This window comes from Ovis aries, chromosome 1 (genome assembly GCF_016772045.2).
Source record: "Ovis aries strain OAR_USU_Benz2616 breed Rambouillet chromosome 1, ARS-UI_Ramb_v3.0, whole genome shotgun sequence".
Taxonomy (NCBI): domain Eukaryota; kingdom Metazoa; phylum Chordata; class Mammalia; order Artiodactyla; family Bovidae; genus Ovis; species Ovis aries.
Genome location: NC_056054.1, coordinates 199,238,558 through 199,261,331, shown reverse-complemented (window position 1 = coordinate 199,261,331; position 22,774 = coordinate 199,238,558). Strand labels below are relative to the sequence as shown.

Genomic DNA, 22,774 nt, shown 5'->3' with positions numbered 1-22,774 from the left:
CTCAGAAATAAAGCAGATCTTGTCCTTTGGAAGCTCACAGTTTTGAGGTCTCCAAAGACATGCAAATAATTACTACTAAAATAGACAAACTCAATGAAAGATATTTTATCCTCAAGGAGTAAGTAATCCTACTTGAGGACATTGGGGAAGGCTCACAGATAAAGTGATAGGCTAAACACTCTTCTGACCTCACAAAGTTTATGGTCCCAGTAGGTTTGGGGAAAGGAGATTTTGCAGCTGATTCCAGAAGCCTGCTTATTTCACTACTGATGACCCAGATTCAAAAATAATCAGGTAGTCCAAAGCAGTTTTTTTGCCACTGAGTATAAACTTCTTGCATAAAATGCCAATTATAACAACTCTGATTACTGCTGCAGTTGTACCATGATCCTTTTAATTTTTCTTTCATAGCAATCAATTGATCTGCTGCTTAATTCACATTTATTTAGATTGCAGCCATACAGATGCCTTTTGGGTGCTGCCAGGAAAATTAATATGTACATATAGAGTATAATGTATGTAAAAATGCTTTGACAACCATAAAGTGCTCTGCAAAGTGTTAGATTACTATCATTATTTCTTTTTAAGTCTCTCTACAAATAGATAAAATTTAATATCATTAATCTTAAAAGCGTTACCATGAAAAAACTGAGTTGCACGGTCTTTCTTTCTTTTTCAATCTTTTCAGTTCTTATCTGTGTCCATTGCAAATCATGTCTCATTTCACACCTTCATAAATGGCACACCTAATTTCTAGAAGGTACAGATGGATGCATGGCCTGTATTTGCAGCCTACTGATCTGTTATAAGAAAAAAAAATGTTATGGCCTTTAATCATAGTAAGGAATATTAAGAGTTAGGGAATATTAAGAGTTAGGATATATTAAAATTTCTCACCAATAGTTGACCTCAAAAACATGTGTATATATATCAATATATATACACATACATACATATATGGGCTTCCCTGGTGGCTCAGCTCGTAAAGAATCTGCCTGCAATGTGGGAGACCTGGGTACAATCCCTGGGTTGTGAAGAGCCCCTGGAGAGGGGAAAGGCAGGCTACCCATTCCAGTATTCTGGCCTGAATAATTCCATGGACTGTATAGTCCTCAGAGTCGTAAAGAGTCGGACACAACTGAGTGACTTTCACTTTCACACACTTATATATACATACATATATATGTGTATATATATTAGTATATATATACACATTTCTAAGAAAGACGCTTTAATAACTGGGAGTGAGGCAAACTTACCAACCTCAGGAAATTTGGGTAGAACCCGGTAAGCACATACAAAGTCTAGAAGCAAAAGTCAGGAGCACGTAGGGGCTGCCAAGACCTTCATTTTTCCCTCTGATTGATCCGGCCCAGGATTTGTATTTGCAGTCTTTCCACAGGTGAATGCCCTGCCACACACTGGCCCATGTGAATTGCACTGGGCCACTCAGTGTGTGGCATGCAGATGCAATTCACACACTCATCTCCCACTTCCCCAAGATCATAATATGTATGATCTAGAAGAACCTCAACAGTCATTGAATATAAACTCCCTATTTTAGCTAAGGAAGGAGACCCAAGGAAGGAAGGTGACTTGCTCAAGGTCACACGAGGTGGTAGACCAGATGTCCTGGCTCTTGGTTTGCGCCTATTCTTCTCTCTTGTTTTCACCTCTTTGTCAGTGTTTAAGTTCAATATCTAACCAGAACTATCTCTCTTCTTCCAGGAAATTTGCTCCCCGCTGTTCTGTGTGCAAGGAGCCTATCATGCCTGCCCCTGGCCAGGAGGAGACTGTCCGGATTGTGGCTCTGGATCGTGATTTCCATGTTCACTGCTACCGGTGTGAGGTCTGTGGTCAGCGCCCCACCCCCTGCCAGGCCCATCAGAGCCAGATTTTTATAAATATCACAATTATAAAATCTGGGAGAGCCCTTAGTGCCTGTGTTTATTTGACTTGGGGTTTTACAAGAGACCTGTGACCCCAGTTGGAAGTGATGAGAGATTACTTGCCCGAGGGCCATCTCATCATGTATATAGCAAAGGCAGCAAGTCTTTCTCCTCTAATCTGGGTATCAAAAGGACACCACATTCAGAAAACGACTTCAAAGCATTTTATCCTAGTCCTATGACTTGCCCAGGGCCTCTCTTTTGAAGAAGCTTTCCTGCTTTCTACCAGACCTTCTAAGTGCAGCAGTTAGCAGCTCCCCCTTCTATCTGCAAGAGATAATATGAACTATCTATTACCACCTCCTCTTGACATTGGCTCGTCTAGTCCCATGAGATTTTCCCAAGACATGGGCCAGTAGGGCTGGCCGAGCTGCCCCTAGTCTCTAGGACTGCAGCAGTTCCATCTACCACCTGAGCTGTAGCTGACAGCCTCGTTCATGCAGTGTGCTTTGTTCAGTCCTACAGCCCCAGTTGCATGCCTCTCTCTGGCCTTAATGTGAGCAAGTGAGTGAGTGAGTGAAGTCGCTCAGTCATGTCCAACTCTTTGCGACCCCATGGTCTGTAGCCTACCAGGCTCCTTTGTCCATGGGATTTTCCAAGCAATAGTACTGGAGTGGATTGCCATTTCCTTCTCCAGGGGATCTTCCCAACCCAGGAATCAAACCCAGGTCTCCCGCATTGTAGACAGACACTTTACCATCTAAGCCACCAGGGAAGTCCAAAGAGAATAAAAAAACTTCCAGCTTTTACACTAGGTGTTATGACTAAAGAGCAATAAAAATGTCTAGCCTTAGAATTGACCTGAATTGTAAGTGTGGAAAACCTAGAGTTTATTTTACAGTTGGAGAAACTGAGGTTCAATGGAGGCAGGCTTCCCAGTATTTCTAGACACACTTGCTCTATGTGCCAACAGGCTTTGACTTTTCATGGTTTTGTTGTTTGTTCTAAGAATGGTGTGAGATGTACCTTTTCTCTTCCCAAAGGAAATGATAGCAATACAAAATAAATTTGTACTGTACCTTTGTCTTAGAATCAAGACTGTAGAATGGGAGGAACACTGAATTAAAAGGTAGCAGACCTCCATCACCCTGGACAACTCACTTCCCTCTCCACAGCTCACTTCCCCACCTGTAAAACGGGCTTGTTCTGGATGCCCCAGTATTGGCTCTTTTGGTTCTAAGTTTCAAGGTGCTAATAGTTGAGTTTCAACACTGCAGTCGACTCTGGGGTCTTTAGGGTGCCCAGGTAATGGTTAATGTTAGGTCATTAAAGGCTCAAAACCATGTCATTTATGTAATTTCTTTCTGTTTATTATGATCAAAAGATTCTGCTTAATTCCATCACTCAGTCTCCCCGAATGTCTCTAGATCTCCAGAATATCTGCTTGTTCATCCATAAAGCTGGCCTTCTTGGGAAGAATAACTATAGGTGCCATCGCTGCTGCTGCTGCTGCTCCTGCTGACACCCTTTTTGAACTTACATTTCATTATTTGTCAAATTCAGATATGAACCTCAGTGACTGCCTCGCCCCCCGCCCTTGCTGTCATAGAAGACAGCAGAGGTGAGGCACACAGCAGTTGCGACCTTCTAAAAGAGTTTCTACTGCAGTTAGCAAGGGCACACACCTCAAGATGAAATACTATATTTTTCTTTTCCGAAGAAATTTCTGTTTCCTGTAAAGGTGAAGGTCAGCGTTTAACTGTCATATAACACTTTTCAAAATGGATGCTCAGGTACTATTAACAGTAGTATAATTCTCTATGGTTATGTAGCTCTTGGCGTTTTTTTCAAAGTGTAGTCATATCCATTTTCCTCTTTGATCCTCCTAACATCTCAGTGAGGTAGAAATTGTGGGAATCATTTTTAGAGTGGCTGCAGGCTTGCCTGCAGTGACAGAGGCAGGGGCAGAACTAATGGTGGTACCCAAGGGCCTGCCCCCCACCCGGCACTCATTCCTCTACACTGTGCTGCGCCCTTTAGAAAGTACCATGGATCATTCCCCGCTCCACACACCCACCCCAAACCTTAGGATTTTATTTTCTTTCTAAAGTTGGAGTAAGGACGCAGAGCCTGTTGATGGCCCACTGCTTAGCAGGAGTCGCTCGGCAGCTTAGCTTCTGACCTGGAATTATCACAAGATTCTGTCCTTGCCCTTGTATATTACTTTTGAAAAATCTTTAAATTAATAATAAATGATAAAGATTTATTCTCTCCTGTTCTTATTGTTTGGGTTAAGGGAACAAACTTCTTGGGAGCCTAAACTCTCAGGTTCTTCTCCTTCTGTACCTGTATTTCCTATTGAGTGACTTCAGGAAGGTCATTTTACCCTGTTCTTATTTATGTCCCCAGCCTCTGCTTCAGCTTAATGCAAGACATATCATATGATGTCCTGGGGGAGAGAAGAGATAGTAATTGGCCTCTTTATGGAAGCTCTGAATGAAAAGAGGAGTTTGTTTCCATTTTCACTGACATCCTTTCCCTCTGCCTTCCTTCTTCCAGGATTGTGGTGGTCTCCTGTCTGAAGGAGATAACCAAGGCTGCTACCCGCTAGATGGACACATCCTCTGCAAGACCTGCAACTCTGCCCGCATCAGGGTGTTGACCGCCAAGGCCAGCACTGACCTTTAAATCCAGTCGCCTGTTTAGCGGTTAGTTGGTGGCTCCGAGAAGGATGAAACACAAGAAAAAAATATGAGAAGAGAAATAGGAAAAAGAGAGGAAAGGCATTCAAGCTATGGGATGGTCTCTACTTCATCCACTATTAACCTTTCTTTAGAAACACCTAGAATATGAGATTTTTTTTTCAAGTTCTTACAATACACATTTCACAGTTAATCATGTAGAACCTTGATAGGCCTTTGTTCCCAAGGACTTGCACATTTTTGCACGGATTATGCTCCATCCCATTCACTTCTGCATTCCTTTAACTTTTAATCCCTATGTTTGTCTCACTTTTCATCTGGTTGAATGGCTTTTTTTAGTGTGGTATTTGCTGTCACACAGTTTTTCCTGGGGAAGTCTGCCAACTCCCAGGTGCTTTTCGGCTTGAAGGCTCCATCCTATCACTTCCACACTGGCAGCAATCATAAAAGATAGTCATTCATTTTCTGTGTATTGAAAAAAATTGTCTTTTATTGCTCTAAACTAAGCATGTCTCTTGGGGAAAAAATGCACAATTTTATGTCAGGTTATAAAGAATTTAAACTGTAAATTACATAGATTAAAAGAAGCTGAATTTGCAGCCATCCCAATTCCAAATCTATAATGACCAGTGACAGGGCTCATTTGAAAATAGATATTGGTGAGAGAGAACCAAACTTCAGTATTTTTTCTGTAGAAATTACAGATGGGGTATGCTGGATAAAGCATTTTTGGGTTATATTTGAAAAGGCATTATTATGCCTCAAATATTAGAATTTTCTTTTTCCATGCTACTTGGATATAATAATATGGACAAACTTGGTTTTCTCTAGAATATAACTTCCAGTACTGTTCCACTTTTCATATCAGATACATTGCAACATTTTGTTTGTTTGGGGAGGGAGGACATATAAACACAACTAGCAGAATGGTGTAGCTGTGTTCCACTAGAGGAAGATCTCTGTAGAGAACTGTTCGATTTTTTTTTTTTCCAGGCCCAGGTCCATTTTACCTGACAATTACAAATCAGGGCACATAAAATTGTCTTGGTTTTGTTTAGTTTGACTTAAAAAGACGGGAAACTTGAAAAGGTTGTGAAACCACAGTTTCATCATTCTTATAATTCTTCTGCAACTCAAAATACATATTGCAGGAGACATTTTCATATCACTGATGTGACATTTACACCACACTTTCATAGACAATCACTGAAAAGAAATTGCCTTTTTGAACTAAAAATATGCAGAGTCTGGAATCTTTAGTCAGATTCTTTTGGGGCAGTGAAATGCTTGCCTGCTAACTGCAGAACCACATACATTTTTTTTTTTAATGTTCTGACATGTTTCCTTTAGGGAAGGACCCTTCTCTTAGTAGTAGGTTGCCATCTTATAAACTAAGTATTTTGGATTAAGATTTGTTCAAATCTTTTTTTAAGATTAGGTCAACCTTTTTAAAAACTTTCTGCAAGTATATACTTTTAAATTACAAAGTATTTTAAATATAACAAAAATATAGATAATAATATAATGGATCTCTGTGATATCCAGTTTAAGAAATCAAATATAACAAATATAGCTACATTCCCCTGTATACCCTTCCTTGATTCCACAAAGATCTTTTTCATGATTAGAAAGTGATAAACTTTTCTAGTCTGACTTTTGTTTTTAATTTTAATACTCAGAAATGAAAAATTATTTGTGAATGTTTTGCATTGCAATCCAGACCTCAAGCATCCCAATTACATTTATTTTACTTTAGTAGGAATAATCATAAAGGTGGTTCTTTTTTTTTTTTTTTTTTTTTCCAATAAGATACCCTTAAGCCTATGGCTCTTCTAAGTCAATCTGTGGCTCATTTGCTTTGGTTACCAAACAGTTTGTTTTAGCACGACCACAGTTAGAGCTTTTCAAAGGTCCTTTGACCATTGTGCTTTCCTTACCTTGTATCCCTTGTCCTTGACCTCACGTTTCTCACAATGTGAAATAAAAGAGGTCCACTTTGGGCAGCATGTGGATTTCAGGATACAATGGCAACTGTATCACTGAATTTCTGTCTTCCAAATGAAAGGAGAGAGCATGCTGATGACCTCAAAGAGTACTGACCATTAGACAATTGGGGTGATACTATCTATAATCAGCTTAAATTGCTTCAGCAATTTGTTTTTTATGAAATACTTGGGAAAAAAATATCTTTTGGTCAAAAGGAAAAAGCCCAATTTATTGAGGGGTGGAGTTTATCTCTTAAAATGCAGTCTTATGAATTTTGCCAAAAGAGGGAGGATTTATGAAATATTTATACTATTAAAAATGCAGTAACATTCTACTTGTTGGTTACATTTAAGTTCTTATGTAACTGAATGTTTACATGCCAAGAAAAAAGAGAGTTATAAGAAAAGGCTGTTACAGGCCCCTCACTGTGACACTGCCAGAATAGTGCTTGCTTACAATCTTTATAGTGCGTTTTTATCACGTAACCTCAGAGTATCTTTACCAAAGATTTTTAAAGTAAATCTCTTTTTAATATAGACTTATCATACTTTTATAATAATGAATGTGCGCACCTACATACACAGAATATTTAGATTTAGATTTTTTTTCTTTCACAAGGTATAATAAGGAAAGGATCCTAAAATATTTTATTTCAGGATTTCTTAATTATATGATTTATATTGCTTTCTTGTCTTCTATTAATCATTTGGTATCAGCAATGCCAAATCACTCTTTACTGTTTTAGCTACATGAAATGATGCCTATAACAGATATAAAGATCCAGTGCCTTAAGGATTATAATTCTACTGTCTTATGATATATTGTCTTGATTGTTATCATTTAAAGACATAGATAATAGAAAAAAATCATAGAGTCTATAAGAGAAAGTTTGTAAAAATATACTAAAAAATATACTGGTTAAAAAAAAATTGTCATAAACAGAAATATTTGGTAATTCCACGTAACATGAGAGACGTGGAAAAGGAGGAAAAACCCACTGTGTCCTGGGCTCTGCAGAGTGTTTCATGGTTAGGTTTCTCCACCACCTGGATCCCCAGCTCATACTGACTTAGTATGGAGTCTCATCTGTGAACAGATTGGCCTTTAAAACTCAAAATAAGTCATGTGTTCCAGCAAAATGCATCAAAGCTTTGAGATCCTGGACATCTCTGCAGCTCAATGATGTGGGTTCTTTTTCCTTTCATTAAAAAATTGTTTTTTACCAGAGCAACTTCTCTGATCAAAATGACTTCATTGTGTGTATGCTGATGAATACAGTGGAGATATCAACACTATAACTGTTTCCTCACTATCTAAGATTCCGCAGAGATGTTTGCAATGATGTTTCAAGTATATAAAATTCTAATTGCATTTAAACAAGTATTTTGTATTTGGGTTCTGGGAAAGGAAGAGAGCATTTTACCATGGGGCTGTCGTAGAGGGTTTATGGAATATAGACAGGACTCTGAAAACACAACTCCCAACAGTTTTCCTAGTTAATAAAAATCCTATTAATGTGAACCAGCCAGGAATAACAGTGTTATTTCTATTTGATATGGTTTAGGCTTCTCTTGTCAAATCTGCATTGGGGCTGCCCCTTGATCCCTCCATTATCAAGTTTTGAAGGGTGTTGGGGAAACTATGGCAGCTGCTAGGAAGATCAGGGAAACACTGATGTAACCTCACAGCCTCTCACCATTTCTCTTGGCTTGGAAAGGCTTTTTTTCCATATACATTTCTAGAAATATTGCTATGCTACCTTAGTATTTCACATTTGTAGTTTAAACAAGCGATTGTCCATCTGTTGCCTAGAGCTTCAGTACATGTGTGTTATGAATGAAATATGACAGCATGTTCCATACCCTGCTTTAGCCATCTGTAGGAAACCAGGAGGCTGGAAAAGATATACCTCTGCAAAATGTGCCTCAAGTTCATTTCCTAAGATCGCTCTTTTGGTGCACTTTCACGGGAGACAATCAGAGAGCAACATGCATTTGTGCCTTATTTTTAAAGAAAACGTTACACTACTATGAATGCTCCTCTGAAGAGTCTTCACATAAATAACCCTCCCAAATCTTAAAGATGTACTCATTGAAAAGTCAAAATCCAGAGATGTCTGAACTCTTCATCTTAATGCATCCTAGCAGTATTTCTGTTCTCGCCCATCTCTTGGGAAGTACCTTATGGATTCCTAAATTAGGAAAACATTTTTAAGCATTCTTATGCCACAGGTGATGTCTTAGGTGTTGTTAGTGAGTAAGTGGTCGTATTTAATGGTCTTACTCTAGTTTTAGTCAGCTAATGAAGACATGCTTCCACTTGAGCCTTTAATATCTATTCAGCATACTGCTTTAATTGCCACAGTCTTTTGGTTTGCTGTTTTTTGTGTTTTTTTTTAAAATTTAATAGTATACAGAACCAGTTGAGGATCTTGGTTCTGAGTCATTATTATGGTGCAATCGTGAATATATCAGGTCAAGTCATTTCCTTGACAGGTAACTTTTCCCACGAGGCTGTTATTTGTTGCGTGCTGTGTTCAGTTGCTCAGTCGTGCCCAACTCTTCATGTCCCCATGGACTGTAGTCTTCTAGGCTCCTCTGTCTGTGGAATTTTCCAGGCAAGAATACTAAAGTGAGTTGCCATTTCCTCCTCTTCCTTTCTGACCCAGGGATCGAACTGGTATCTCTCATGTCTCTCCTACACTGGCAGGTGGATTCCTTACCACTGTGCCACCTGGGAAGCCTGGCTGTTGTTTAGTTCACTTATTGTTCCAGCCTTTAAAAAGTGATCTGATTAAAGCTGTGTGGCCTGGTGAGAGTTCCCTCTCCCTCCTGCTCTCCCCCTCCCTCCTTGTCTCCTTCTTATTCCTTAACATTTCTACTCATTAATGTTATCCTGATTGGACTTTTCATAAATAAATTAAATCAGTACATTACAATCCTTATGGAATTATGATCATATTAGGAGAAGAATTGTACCACAAAATATATGCAGCATCCATAAATCCTTTCTTTAGAAAGGCATATTTTTCCAGACTCTGTTTATTCATAAAGTGAGGTGAGATAATAGAGTCTTTCGGTTTTATTTTAATGAGTTTTCATCAGGGATTCAGATCACAGAGTTCTTGGCAAATTCATTTATGACTGGCCTACTTTTCTCAGCTTATAGGCAAAGTGATCTTTCTAAGACTAGCTTAAGGTTTTTGTTTTTTTTTTTTCAATCCAAAGCATTTTGACCAACAAGACAATCGTGTTCTTAAGTGATGGCATGTTATTTTAGATCAATGAAACTTGAGGATTTTCCTTATTATCCTTCTGGAATTTTTACACATATCAGCATTTTTTCCCATGACAATCATATTAAACCCTAACACTTGAGGCACAGTATTTTACAGGGACTAGATCAGCAACAGTTTTTCCTGAAGCACATGTTACAGACCTGTAGTCTGTTTATAAAAATTAACCTGAAAAGAACAATTTGGATTTCTCAGTAATGCAGTTTCTTAAAATTTGAGTCTGAGATTCTTTTGAACTCTCGCTAATACTGATCAAAAACATGCCCTCTGTGTCTGTTTTCTATAAATTTGTTTGGAAAAAGCTTATAATTCTAGGAATGGATTTCCATTTTTGATTTCTGTCCTTAACGTTGTCTGCAAGTTGACCTTGATTTTCCTTTTTGGGAGGGTCACATATCGCTCAGTCGTGTCCGACTCTTTGCGACCCCGTGGACTGTAACCTACTAGGCTTCTCCATCCATGGGATTCTCCAGGCAAGAGTACTGGAGTGGATTGCCATTTCCTTCTCCAGGGGATCTTCCCGACCCAGGGATCGAACCCCGGTCTCCCGCATTGGAGGCAGACGCTTTAACCTCAGAGCCACGAGGGAAGCCCAAAAGCATATCTAATATATACATAACTCAATACACAAATGAACTTACCCAGTTTTAATAATAATAGTCACAGTGAATATATTGTCTTGATAAATAGACAGAAGGTTTTTCTGCTTGTTTGTTTTGTTTTTTAAACTGTCTCCGGGAAGAGAGGAATGCGGAGGGAAGGAAGAATTTGAGAGAAGGGGAAGGTCACAATTAAAACACTGACATGAGGATTCTTATAGAGTGTAACTTAGAATTTTCACAGAGGTTTTAAGGATTGGCAATTGTAGCTTTTTAAACAAATAAAATATATTTCTAAGTTTATGAGGTGTTTAAAAGTCACTATGGCTAACACTGTATTTTCCCCTTGTCAGAAGAGAATTAAAAGGAGACCTGTTTCTCAGCCCTGTGGCATGGCCATAACCACTCAGGACTCTGTAACATACGTCTCTTCATCCCTTTGCAAAACGGCCATAGCTCACTCTCCTGTGACAGATGGCGATGCCTATTCCTGCATAGTCTTAAGCGAGCTGCACTACACCCTAAGCATCTCTGAAGGTCAGAGGTTTCTGTTTTCACACACTGAGTATCTCATCCTTTCCAATGTAGGTACCTGGTGAGCATAGTAAACAGGAGTTGCCTTGATCTGTGGGTCTCTTGTTCAAATCCAGTCATGCGCTTTCTATAATGCCCTGCCTAAACAGCTATACTGGAATTGCTTTGTACCTTTTCTCCTTTTTAGTTGCAAGCACAGAAAACTAACGTTAGATTACTAAGTTCAAAGAAAAATAAATATAAAATGGCGTATTTTCCTATCAATATAGAAAGGAAGGACCCTTACTCCTTTCTCTATTTTACTTTCCTGGCCCCTGTGCAAAAAAGTTGTAGACACTATTTTTGTTATCCAACATACATGTGGCTTATTTTGTGGCAAGTTGTGTGGAAGATACACAACTTATTAAACTCATTGACTTTTCTGCCATGAATTTACAAAAGCGAAATTGCTAAAATCTTTTTTCTTTATTTCTTATTGTTGCATAGTTTACAACAGTTTCTAACTACCCTAATAAATATCTCTCATTCTAACCCATATTATAAACACAAGTTTGTAACATTCCATAAGCAAAAGTTAGATATACTAGAAAGAAGAGGGAAACCCGTAACTGAGTCTTTTGTAATACTTTAAGATGGTTGCATTAATCCTTACCCACTGTGTGCTTGCTACTTTTTTCAATAAACTCATTCACTTAGGGGCAAGTGGAAACATCGTTCACCTACCTTTGCTAGACATTGACCTAATAGACCCAAACAGAAGTCTTATTAAATGACACACACAGCTACACAAAACTGTAGTGCTACACAAAACTGTAGCTTCTAAATTGAGTTTTCAGCCCCAAGAGTAGAATGAGCTACCAAGATGGACACAGATTTCACTATGTCATCTCCTCTTCTACACCAGAGTAGAGGGCTATAGCCAACCCTAAGCCTCAGCACTGTTCCTAAACAAACATAGGCTCATGGGTCTTTTAAGGATCTGAATCTCCTATTACTTTCCCAACAAGTCACCACTCCACACCGTTCCAGGGCTCACTAGTTTATACTACTATTCATGGCAGTCCTTCTACTGTTGGGGTAGCTTTTTTCTACCAAAGTTCTTCCTCATGTTAAACAAAATTTGGGCTCTGGAGTTATGCACAGGAAGTCTAAGGTCTATATTTTGTCTCTAGGTCAGATATCACTCTTTCAACTTTTCCTCGTTTATATGCATAGTATCAAGTTCAATCATCCGTTTGCTTCTCCTTTGAACAGTTAGACCCAACAATATTTTATAATTTTATTTCAGTCTACTAAGTGAAATGTAGCCAGCTGTTTGGGTCAGGCTAGGTAAAAACACCCTCTTCAGGGTTGAAAGTAAATGGAATTGGAATCAGTGAAAGGAAACTGATATTCAATGTGGACATTTCCCCCAAGGACTCAGACCCAGCAGAGTGAAAACTGGATGAGGTTAGATCTCCCTTGTGTGTAAAACAGTCCTCTTACTCTGTGTACTTCACTGTTTTTGATGTTACCAAAGTCAACATAGGGTTCAGTTCAGTTCAGTTGCTCAGTCATGTCCGACTCTTTGGACCCCATGAATCGTATCATGCCAGGCCTCCCTGTCCATCACCAACTCCCAGAATCCACCCAAACCCATGTCCATTGAGTCGGTGATGCCATCCAACCCTCTCATCCTCTGTCGTCCCCTTCTCCTCCTGCCCTCAACCTTCCCCAGCATCAGGGTCTTTTCAAATGAGTCAGCTCTTCGCATCAGGTAGCCAAAGTCTTGGAGTTTCAGCTTCAACATCAGTCCTTCCAATGAACACCCAGGACTGACCTCCTTTAGGATGGACTGGTTGGATCTCCTTGCAGTCCAAGGGACTCTCAAGAGTCTTCTCCAACACCACAGTTCAAAAGCATCAATTCTTTGGCACTCAGCTTTCTTTATAGTCCAACTCTCACATCCATACATGACCAGTAGAAAAACCATAGCCTTGACTAGACAGACCTTTGTTGACAAAGTAATGTCTCTGCTTTTCAATATGCTGTCTAAGTTGGTCATAACTTTCCTTCCAAGGAGTAAGCATCTTTTAATTTCATGGCTGCAATCACCATCTGCAGCAATCTTGGAGCCCAGAAAAATAAAGTCAGCCACTGTTTCCACTGTTTCCCCATCTATTTGCCATGAAGTGATGGGACCGGATGCCATGATCTTCGTTTTCTGAATGTTGAGCTTTAAGCCAACTTTTTCGCTCTCCTCTTTCACTTTCATCAAGAGGCTTTTAGTTCCTCTTCCCTTTCTGCCATAAGGGTGGTGTCATCTGCATATCTGAGGTGATTGATATTTCTCCCGGCAATCTTGATTCCAGCTTGTGCTTCCTCCAGCCCAGAGTTTCTCATGATGTACTCTGCATAGAAGTTAAATAAACAGGATGACAATATACAGCCTTGACGTACTCCCTTTTCCTATTTGGAACCAGTCTGTTGTTCCATGTCCAGTTCTAACTGTTGCCTCCTAACCTGCATACAGGTTTCTCAAGAGGCAGGTCAAGTGGTCTCGGATTCCCATCTCTTTCAGAATTACATAGGGAGTGAGCCACTATTTACATATGTCATCCATTAGCTTCCCACTTCTTGGCCATGTTCAACCCTTCACTTTGTCCTTGTCTTCTCAAGAATGAAACATTTCTTGTCCATGTTCCTATACTGAATATGCAAAAAAAGTTCTGGACTCTTTATAGGTTCCACATAAATATTTCTGGCTAGTTTGGTTTTTGGGATTTGCTCACATTTTTCTGGGCTCAAATGTTAGTACCTAGAGTTGTTACACTCTTGATGAAGTGAGCAGCTTTGCCACTCAATCATTTAAGAACTATCCTGAAGAGTCCATGTTTTCTCTATGCTTTTGTCTTCCTAACAAATTCATCTCTTGCTCATACCCTCCATTTAATAATCGCTTTAAGAGAATCAGCCCCTAGGTAACTTTGATTGAAGTCAACTGCAATATAATCAGATAGGTTCAGTCTGCACTCCATAGGAAGCTTCAGGAAAAGTAATTCTCCCAGTGACATCAGTTAAATCTTCATGGAAGAGTGAACTTAAGAAATCTTGATTCATTGGCTTGATTTAGAAGTTTAGAGAAGAGTGTGTAAAGCATCAGAAACAAAAGGAAAGCATAGGTTATGTTCAGAGAAGATCCTCTCCTTTAAGTATAACACATTCTAGAATGTCCTTCACAGAAGAAAAGGTTTCCAGATATTCAGGGTCAGTGAGAAGTGAAAGACATAGAGCAAGAATCGATTCAGTTTGCTTTTTCATCTCTGTGTGATTTTAAGATAGGAAAAGTTGTCAAAATATAATCCAGCACAGACAGTATGAGGAATCTTTTTTGGTAATGTACAAAATGCACATTTTCATTGGTTCTTAGCTACTAGAGTAATAGCTACACTAATAGTAGTAATCTACTTTTGCACTAAGCACCCCTATCTTTTGAGCCTCTACAGTATGACAAGCAGGGCACCTTATTTTCCTGTTGCTTGTAGGTAGGTCCATGATTGTAAAGGACTCCACATTTATCTGTTCCACTTGGTGTTAAAATTCCCTCATGTATGTACTGATAAGTGAAAATCCAGGCTCTGCTTGAGCATCACCTGCATCAGGGAGCTCTTATTTCTTAAGCTCTTCCATTCCCTCCATTATACTTTGTTCCAAGCTCCCAGAACCAGACTTTGGGGCTTAGGTGCTCCTTGGTGCCACACAAAATTAATCTCAGTACATAATAAAACATTGCTTTCTTCTTGTTTTCCTTCCTAACCTATTTTGCTTTTGGCAACACATTTTTTTAAAAACTAAACTGTGTTTTTTTTAGGAGTCTTTTTTTTGTTTTGTTTTGTTTTTTAGCTGAAGATTATTTAAAAAGTTTTAAATATCCTTAAAAATAGTCTGAAGGTTTTTCTGAGGGTCAGGTTTAAGAGTATGAATTTTGGGTTGCAGTTCTTATTACTTATTCAGAAGACAAACTATCCTGACAGTTGTTACACAGCTTCATGCCTTCCCCCACTAACTAATCCATGAAACACTCTCCCGTTATCCAGGCTGTTGATAATGACCTTAAAATGCTGGGAAATGTCAGCGTGTGATTTCCACTTCTAACAAGGAAAATGTCAAAAGCAGAAGATGCTGGTTCTGTTGAAAAGCATTACCTCTAGCCAGTTGTTCTGTGTGAAAGGAAGTAGGTTACATTATGTCGCAGTTTTATATCAAAATTTATACACAAGTTCAGTACAGTTGAAACATGGCGTTAAATACAGTTTTTGCCACATGTCTCAGAATCCTAAATTCAAAACTTAAAAATTTATTTAGAAGATGCTGGCTAAATCCATACAGTATGCTTGTTCCAAAGGCATTTGTAACCGAAGATAGATGGGAAGTAGAAAGACAGCCAGAAGAACACTATACCAGGCACTCGCCATGTATTAGTGGTCTCTGGGAGGATAAGGCTTGCAGCTTCTTCCACCCCAGCCTTGAATCCAAGAGCCCTACTGGCAGAACCTGTCATCAGTCTCCTGGGCAGGGGGCTTTCCAAGCTCTAAAATAATAATTCCTAAGATAGTTTACAAACTGCTTTCGCACATGAAACAGCTCTGGGAGGAAGGTTATTGATAGCCCTATCCTGAAAGAGAAAGCCAAGTCTCAGAATCGTTAAGTGACTTGCCAAAAGCAATAAGAGCTGGTAAGTGGCAGACCTGGGGACGTACCCAGGTCTGGCAAGTCCAGTGTTGTCTCTAGTGGCTGGGGCACCAAATACCTCAGAGCATGCTGGATGCTTCTTACAGACCCCTGGGGCCCCCGTTTGAAGGCATCCAAGAAATTCACATAGATCACCCAGCTATCAGGTGGCAGAGGCATATGGGTGTTGTGGGGTTTGAGACCATTCACAGCGTGCATGCATTTTCTTTCTTGTGGGAAACTGCTAGGCAGTCTGATTGGCAGTGTGACGGAGCCAGTGAGGAAGGGCACCGCGAAGAGCAAACACTGGCACTGAAGTACACTGCAGCAAATTTCCCCAGAGACTCTGGTTTACTTTACATTAACTGAAAAACTCTCTGGAACTGTGAGGTTCCGAATATCAACGGAGGCCACACATTTAGAATTCAGTGGCGACACACAGAAGTAACTTGATCCTTAAGACATTTTTCTCTTATGTGGGCTACGATTTATGCCCCACAGAAGCAGGAACTCCTGCAGGTAAACAATGCATGTGGTCCTCTCTCTCAGCTCCCATTTATCAGGGCCCCACCAAGTGTATGTCACAGCATCAGGCATTTCCGAGCCAACCAAGCGACCTTGACCTTGGAATGTCCATGAAAAAACGCTATGGGATGGATCGTGATTCTGCACTTGCCTTTTGCTGTTTGAGAGCCTGGGCTTCCATTCCTGTTGTCATTTTGTGTTTCCTGTGGGCTTATCATGGGGAGTTTGGTACTGTTGTTTCCAGAATGCTTACTTGGAAGCCAGCCTGTATGTTCTAGAACATGAAATGTGGCAGTTCAACAACAAGGTATGCCTCCTCTTGAGCAGCATCCGTCTGGAAGCAGTGCCTTTTGATGTGCCCTCTTGGGTTTTCAGTTCCTCTCATTTCTCATTGTAGTTGTTTGACTTGAAGTTAAAATCTGTTAACTGAAAAATATTCTTTCTTCATCTGAGTTAAATCTACTGCAGGGAACCTTAAAATGAGCTTACCTAATATGCTTTCTAGGCATCTTCTTTCCCGGGAGGCTTCTATCCATCAAATTGGTCTCATTATCCTTCTGCTAAATTCCCTGGGATTAATGAGGGCCAAGTTAAATAACAAGTGGCTTCTCACCCCTTTGCAATCTGCACACCTGGGAAATACAGGCAGTGCCAGAGGGGGCAGCAGTTGAGTGGCTTTGGCTGAGATGACATTCAGACACCAGGAAGGAGCCTCATTTTCCAGTGAAGTTTGATTAATGTTATGATTGATGGAGTGGAAAATGATTGTAAAATCAATGATGTACCCCGCCCCCCACCACCGCCCCCCCCCACACCACTGCCCCCCCCCCACACACACACACACACACACAGGAGTGGATTAGCAGAGGAAGCACTTTGAGAACTCTTCAGAATTTTCTAGGTAGGTATGCCCGAGCTGAGACTCACTTGGGTGGAACCTGTGATGTCTTAGACAAGGAATAAAAGAATAGTGAGGCTTTGAATATGAAAATGCAGCTCTTTAAAAAAAAAATAAAGACAGCCATAAACTCTGATTTATCTTTACATAATGTAAAGGAAATTGTGAATGCATTTTTTTCTTCCTCCATTGTACACAGTTACCCCTCATAACTAGGAAAAATACAATTGTATTGTCTTCAGAACACTCGCCCGTGCACCTGCATGCACACATGTTCACACACTCACACACACTATCTCATACACACACACACATCTTCCAAGAAAGCTGATGCTTCAAAAAGGAAATCTTATTTTAAAACACTTGGATTTTTCAGGCCAAGAAACTAATAATTCCTAGACCTGACCCAATTTTGTGACTGCCAAAAAAGAAAAGAAAAAGCTATTTAAATTTTGTACGGATCCATTTATCTTTTAGAGTATGCCAAAGCAATTTGAGGTGGGGGTGGAAACTAAGGTATTTATCTCTGCAGCTGGAGTCTCTCTGTATCTCTCTGCTGGGAGTCCAGATAAGAACAATTCTTGGGTGATTATTATTGATACATTGTGTTGCCACGTTCTCCAGTGCCTGCTTTCCTTCCTACCGTTGTGTAAGAATAAGAGTTGCTTTTTTAACTCCTTTTCCTCCATCATGAGGGAGTAAATATTAAGCCTAAATGTCTTCCCTCACCAAATCATTTCACTCCATTTCTGAACTAGTTTCGAAAGTGCAAAAGAGGGAGAGCTAGCTTTTCTTGGATACATTCCTTCCTTTTCTTCTTTCTCAGGAGACAAATATAAAGGGAAAAACTCTAGTTCCTTTTCATCTCGCTTTCTCTTTGCGTGACAGTTGATGATCCCTTAGTAATTATAAACTAGAAGTAGAATGGCATGGCCAGGTTATGATGTATCTGCCAACATGTTTCATTCCTTCAAATTCAGACTTTGAGAGGAAACGGGATTTTATCATTTAAATGCAAACAATGGGAATGGCCTCATGTTTTAACTTTGTCACAGTAAAAGGTGAGTTGATATTTGGCAGTGTTTGCATTTCACTAACCTTCTGTGCCTTCTGCTTAGTTTTTAGATTAATGCCATTACAATAACATATCAGGATGAAATTGCCAAACAGTGTTAAGTGCCTCGGACCTGCCTCACTAGATAGAACTTGAAACTGGGGTAAACCATGCCAGCCTTCTTACTTAACTGAAATGTCTGAACCAAGGGTTGAAAGATGAGCAGTTTATAATGAAGTCATTGAAAAATCTTTTTAAATAACTTTCTTCTTTTTGGTACCCTTTTATTCTCTTGGGAAAGCTGATGAGCAAATTACCCAAGAATTAATTCTTTTTAAACAGTCAGAATACCACCACCCCAAAACTCTGAATTTGTCCTCATTTATTTTCAAGAAATGTATGAAAAAGCAAATAGAATTAGAGATGGCATTGATTGTCTGATTATTTAACACAAATGGAATTTTGCGATTTAATGTGCCTTAAGTGAAATGTAAAACTTCCACAGCAGGATTTTTTGAACTTTTACTGTGTTATCTATGCAATTAATTACTTTGCTTTTTATTTTGTCTTTTAAACTTCACCTTTATCATTCGTTACATAGACTTGGGGCTGCCTCCTTCTCTACTGGGAGCATGTGCAGTTATGAGAGGCACCCCCCAAAAAGGGAAGGGAAAAGAAAGAACTTTCTGGTAGCAAATCTGTGCCATGAAGTAGACATGACATGAAGATGCAAAGCGGGAGGATAGTAATTTTCTCTGAGCTGCACACACCAGCTTTTATTTCATGGCTTTGTCACAGGCTTTTCTCCTTCTGTGCTGTCACCTTTGAGAAAAACGATTGCACCTTCTCCAAGTCTGCCTTTTAACAGCTACAGTTGAGTTGGCAAGACTTCCCCAGCTCTGAATATAGCCATTTGCCGACTCCGGCCTCTTTGCGAGACTGACTCAAATCTGTGATCTTCTGTTCAGCATACACATCAGCAAAGTGAGAAGATGAGCACTAAATATAGGCTCTATTAACTTTACTTTTAGATTTACTGCCTTCAAAAAGTGCCTATTCTGAGAAACATAGACGTTCTTCCTACATATGTATGTACACACGGTACCCAGAGTCATACCGTGCAGCCTTCAAAAACACACCATTGAAAGGAGTAGGTGCTAAGATAAGGAAACCTTGCCAAATGGAAGAAAGTCACTCATTTCCAATATCCCCTCCCGAGTGGCACCGTGAAACAGGCTGCAAGCACATTTCCTGAGCATTCCTTGCTGATACAGCCACTTTATATTTTTATCCTACTGGATGGTGGCATATTGCTGAGGTTTCCTGTACTCTGCTTCAAGGGAATAGATTATGCTTCATGGAACTGGACCATTTAGTCAGGAAAAAAAGGTTGTTTAAGAGAATCAGTGAGCCGGGGCCTCTATTAGGATATGTGTCATATGTGTGTTTTATAAACTAAGCATTGGTGAGCTTAGAATGTCAGCACATTGCTTCTCCTTTTATCTCTCAGGCTCACATCAGTGAAAACTAAAGAAAAGTCTTGGCTCTGACAGTTGGAGGCTCAGGGGGCCAAATGCCCTTGCCAGATCCTTGGAGCATCTTTACTTTGACTCCTAAAAATAGTAGCACATGTTATTTATTGGCTTTCGTTTCCATGGTTCTGTCACTGATATAACGACTGTAGATATTGTCAATGGAGCAGCAGCTCAGCCTGCAAAGTTGGATTCTTACCCAGCTGTGGCAATAAGAGAGGGTCCAGACCAATGGGGCAAAGTAGACTATGTATGATTTTAGGAAAAGGGTTGAAGGGAGGACGTGCTTCCAAAAAAGATCTTTCTCAATGTGTCGTCTGACTCAACCAGCTGGCAGATTACACTTGCCAAGTCGCTCTCTTCCCTTAGAAGTCAGTTAGCTCCATGTTTGCCTGATTCTGTCTCTGCTTTGGAAAAGCAAGGTGCCTCCAGTGAGCCTCTCCCTAAGGAAGCTCTTGCCATCCTCTTGGTCACAAAGTTGTCTCCTATCCCACCCGATTTCACCAACAGGAAGTTAAGGGAGACAAGCAATGGGAGATGCTTCCCATGTCATCAACATCAGTCACCATTCTGCTTTCCATCTAAGGGGCTCCACTGCTTAAACTAGGGAGGAGGGCAGAATGGATCATGGTTTTATCATTACTAGAGAGTGGACCACCTTTCCTTAGCTGTCTTCATTTTATGAGATGACTTGTCTCCTTGAAGAAAGTGATACTCTTCTCTAAAACTGTCTACTCTTCCTGTTCATGTTCTTGTTAGGTTTTTACTTTATTCAGTTTTGACACTAGTCATTTTCTATTTTTTTTAGAGAAAAATGTGCTAGATAAGAGTTCAGAAATCTCCATGATATCAAAAGGGGCAATGGAATACCACAGAGTTTTTCCTCCTTGGAAACAAGATAGACTGGGAAAGATACAGCATGGTTTTGCTCCAGGTTTCAATCTGATCATGACTATGAGAGAGTTTTATGTAAATGTTGAGTGGTATTTACAAAAAGATAGATCATGGGAAAGAGTGGTTAAGCCAGGTTTTCTCTATGCTAAATGTGTCAAAGAACAAGAACTTCCTACTAACTACAATCATAGCCCCACCATGATCGCTACAAATCTGAATAGCATTCTCTGACTTAGGGAAAGTGACAAAAAACATGTAAAGAATGTGCCTTTTTCACATATATGATACTGACAGAGCCATGGTATTCCCAAAATGCAGATTTATCTTTTTTTATTCTTAGCAAATTACATCTCTCCTCTACATCATGAACCATCACTGACAAATCCAACATAGCCCTCGTGGTTCCTTATAAAAGTAAGAGAATAAAATCTGTTATAAGCAAGTGATTTGGGTTATTTTCTTTTGTATTTATATATTACCACCTCTATTAAATCATGTTTCTATTTACCCTCTATCAGATTTTTTTCTATCAATTGTTTTTCCAATGCTCTATAAGAATAAATATGAAAATCATATTCCTTTTTTCTGTTAAAAAATTGCAACTATGTTATTATATTTAGAAATCCAATAAAGTTATTACGTTTACTTGCTTATGTGTGGAATTCTTTTTGAGTTTGATAATCCCTGTCTCTTTTCTCCTAACCTCTTTTACTGTGATTCATTTTTTACATCATTTGCTTTCCATATGGTCTTCTGAGAAAGGGAACGTCTCTCAAAAGAAATATGCCAATAAGAATATGAAGGCACCCACTCTTTTCCACTGTTAGCACAGAACGTCTTAAGGTTAGATATGTTCTAGAATTAGTTGACCACTTTATCTTAAACTTTCAAGTAAAGAACTTTCCCATTTTTAAGTTGGATCCAAGCAAATCAGTTCCTGAGCTGTGCGTGTGGTAGGGGAGGGGGGTAGTGGTGGGGCGGATGGGGAGTTCTCCACTCACATCACTAACGGCTGGCTGACTTTTCACACTTTTATTCTATCTGTTCTGTGCATACTTTTCCAACATTGAGAATCTGCTTTACTTTAGGCTCCTGGAGGGATACAGATATAAATCAGTCACAGTTGCTGCTTTGAAGACGTCTATAGTCTAGTAAAGCTAAAGCTGATGGGTTCAGGTGCAAATAACTATGGTCAGAAGACAGAAAGAATCAGACACTTGGGAGAGTATGACTCAACATTTTCAAAACTTTTCACAGTTCATCATATCATTTTTAATAGTCTGTGTTCCGCAATGATTCTACCCTCATTTTCTATGTGAAAATGCTAAGAATGTGAGAAATAAAGGTAACAATCCAAGATCACCATTCATTGAACACTTGATTTTAATTTTTTAAACAAATCTTCAAATTAACCCAGTACCCTGATCCCTAGTCCAGTCTAGAACTTCAGAGTGAGTAGAACTACAGGGTACGTGAAACTCCTCCTATGAAATTCAGAAAACGGTATCCCTTCTCCTTCCCAATTAAGCTTTTGGTTTTATCTCTGCAGCCTCATGTTTCAGCTTACTAATGCTGAAAGAACTGAGAGTCCAACAAGAGGCCACCATTTTCAGAGATGCTGGACACAAGGTGTGTTTCTGAATTAACAAATGATGGATATAGCACTGGGGCAGAGGGTGTTTATAACTTCCGGCCAGAAAGTTGTAAACAAAGAAGCACACATAACATGTAACATTGGCTTTTCTTTCCCTATTTTTCTCAAATTGCTTGCTTCATGTTCCTCAGCCCCCTTCTGCTTTGTAATTTAACACTGCACAAATATTATTTGTCCCTATTCATTCTGTGGGAGCTAGGAGGGCTCTTAGAGAGCATGTTTTCTGAATTTTCAAGGAAATACTAGGTTCCAGAGATAGGAAAGAATTTATCTAAGGTCACAATGTAATTTAATTACAAAGCTGAATCTTGTGTCCTGACATGACCCTCAGTCCTATGCTATCATACTGACAACTTTAATAATGTGAAGGGATTAGAAAAAAAAGGTCTATCTGTAATTTCCATTTCTAGGAAAAACAAAGAAAATTTAAAAATAAACAAAAGCTGAAAGTCTTGATGACTGTTGCTGTTTTCGTTCAGTTGTTAAGTCCTTTCTTTTTATG

At 39.4% G+C, this 22,774-nt stretch overlaps 1 protein-coding gene across 1 annotated transcript in view; it reads left to right on the top strand.

The window, feature by feature from the left end:
* The window catches only part of LPP (LIM domain containing preferred translocation partner in lipoma), a 750,332-nt gene extending 729,069 nt beyond the window's left edge, over positions 1 to 21,263 (top strand). Inside the window, exons 11-12 of the mRNA XM_042233292.2 lie at positions 1,729 to 1,849; positions 4,449 to 21,263. Of these exons, the coding sequence (XP_042089226.1) occupies positions 1,729 to 1,849; positions 4,449 to 4,577 (250 nt within the window). The 3' untranslated portion in view covers positions 4,578 to 21,263. The remainder of the gene's footprint in view (positions 1 to 1,728; positions 1,850 to 4,448) is intronic.
* Positions 21,264 to 22,774: the final 1,511 nt, after the last annotated feature.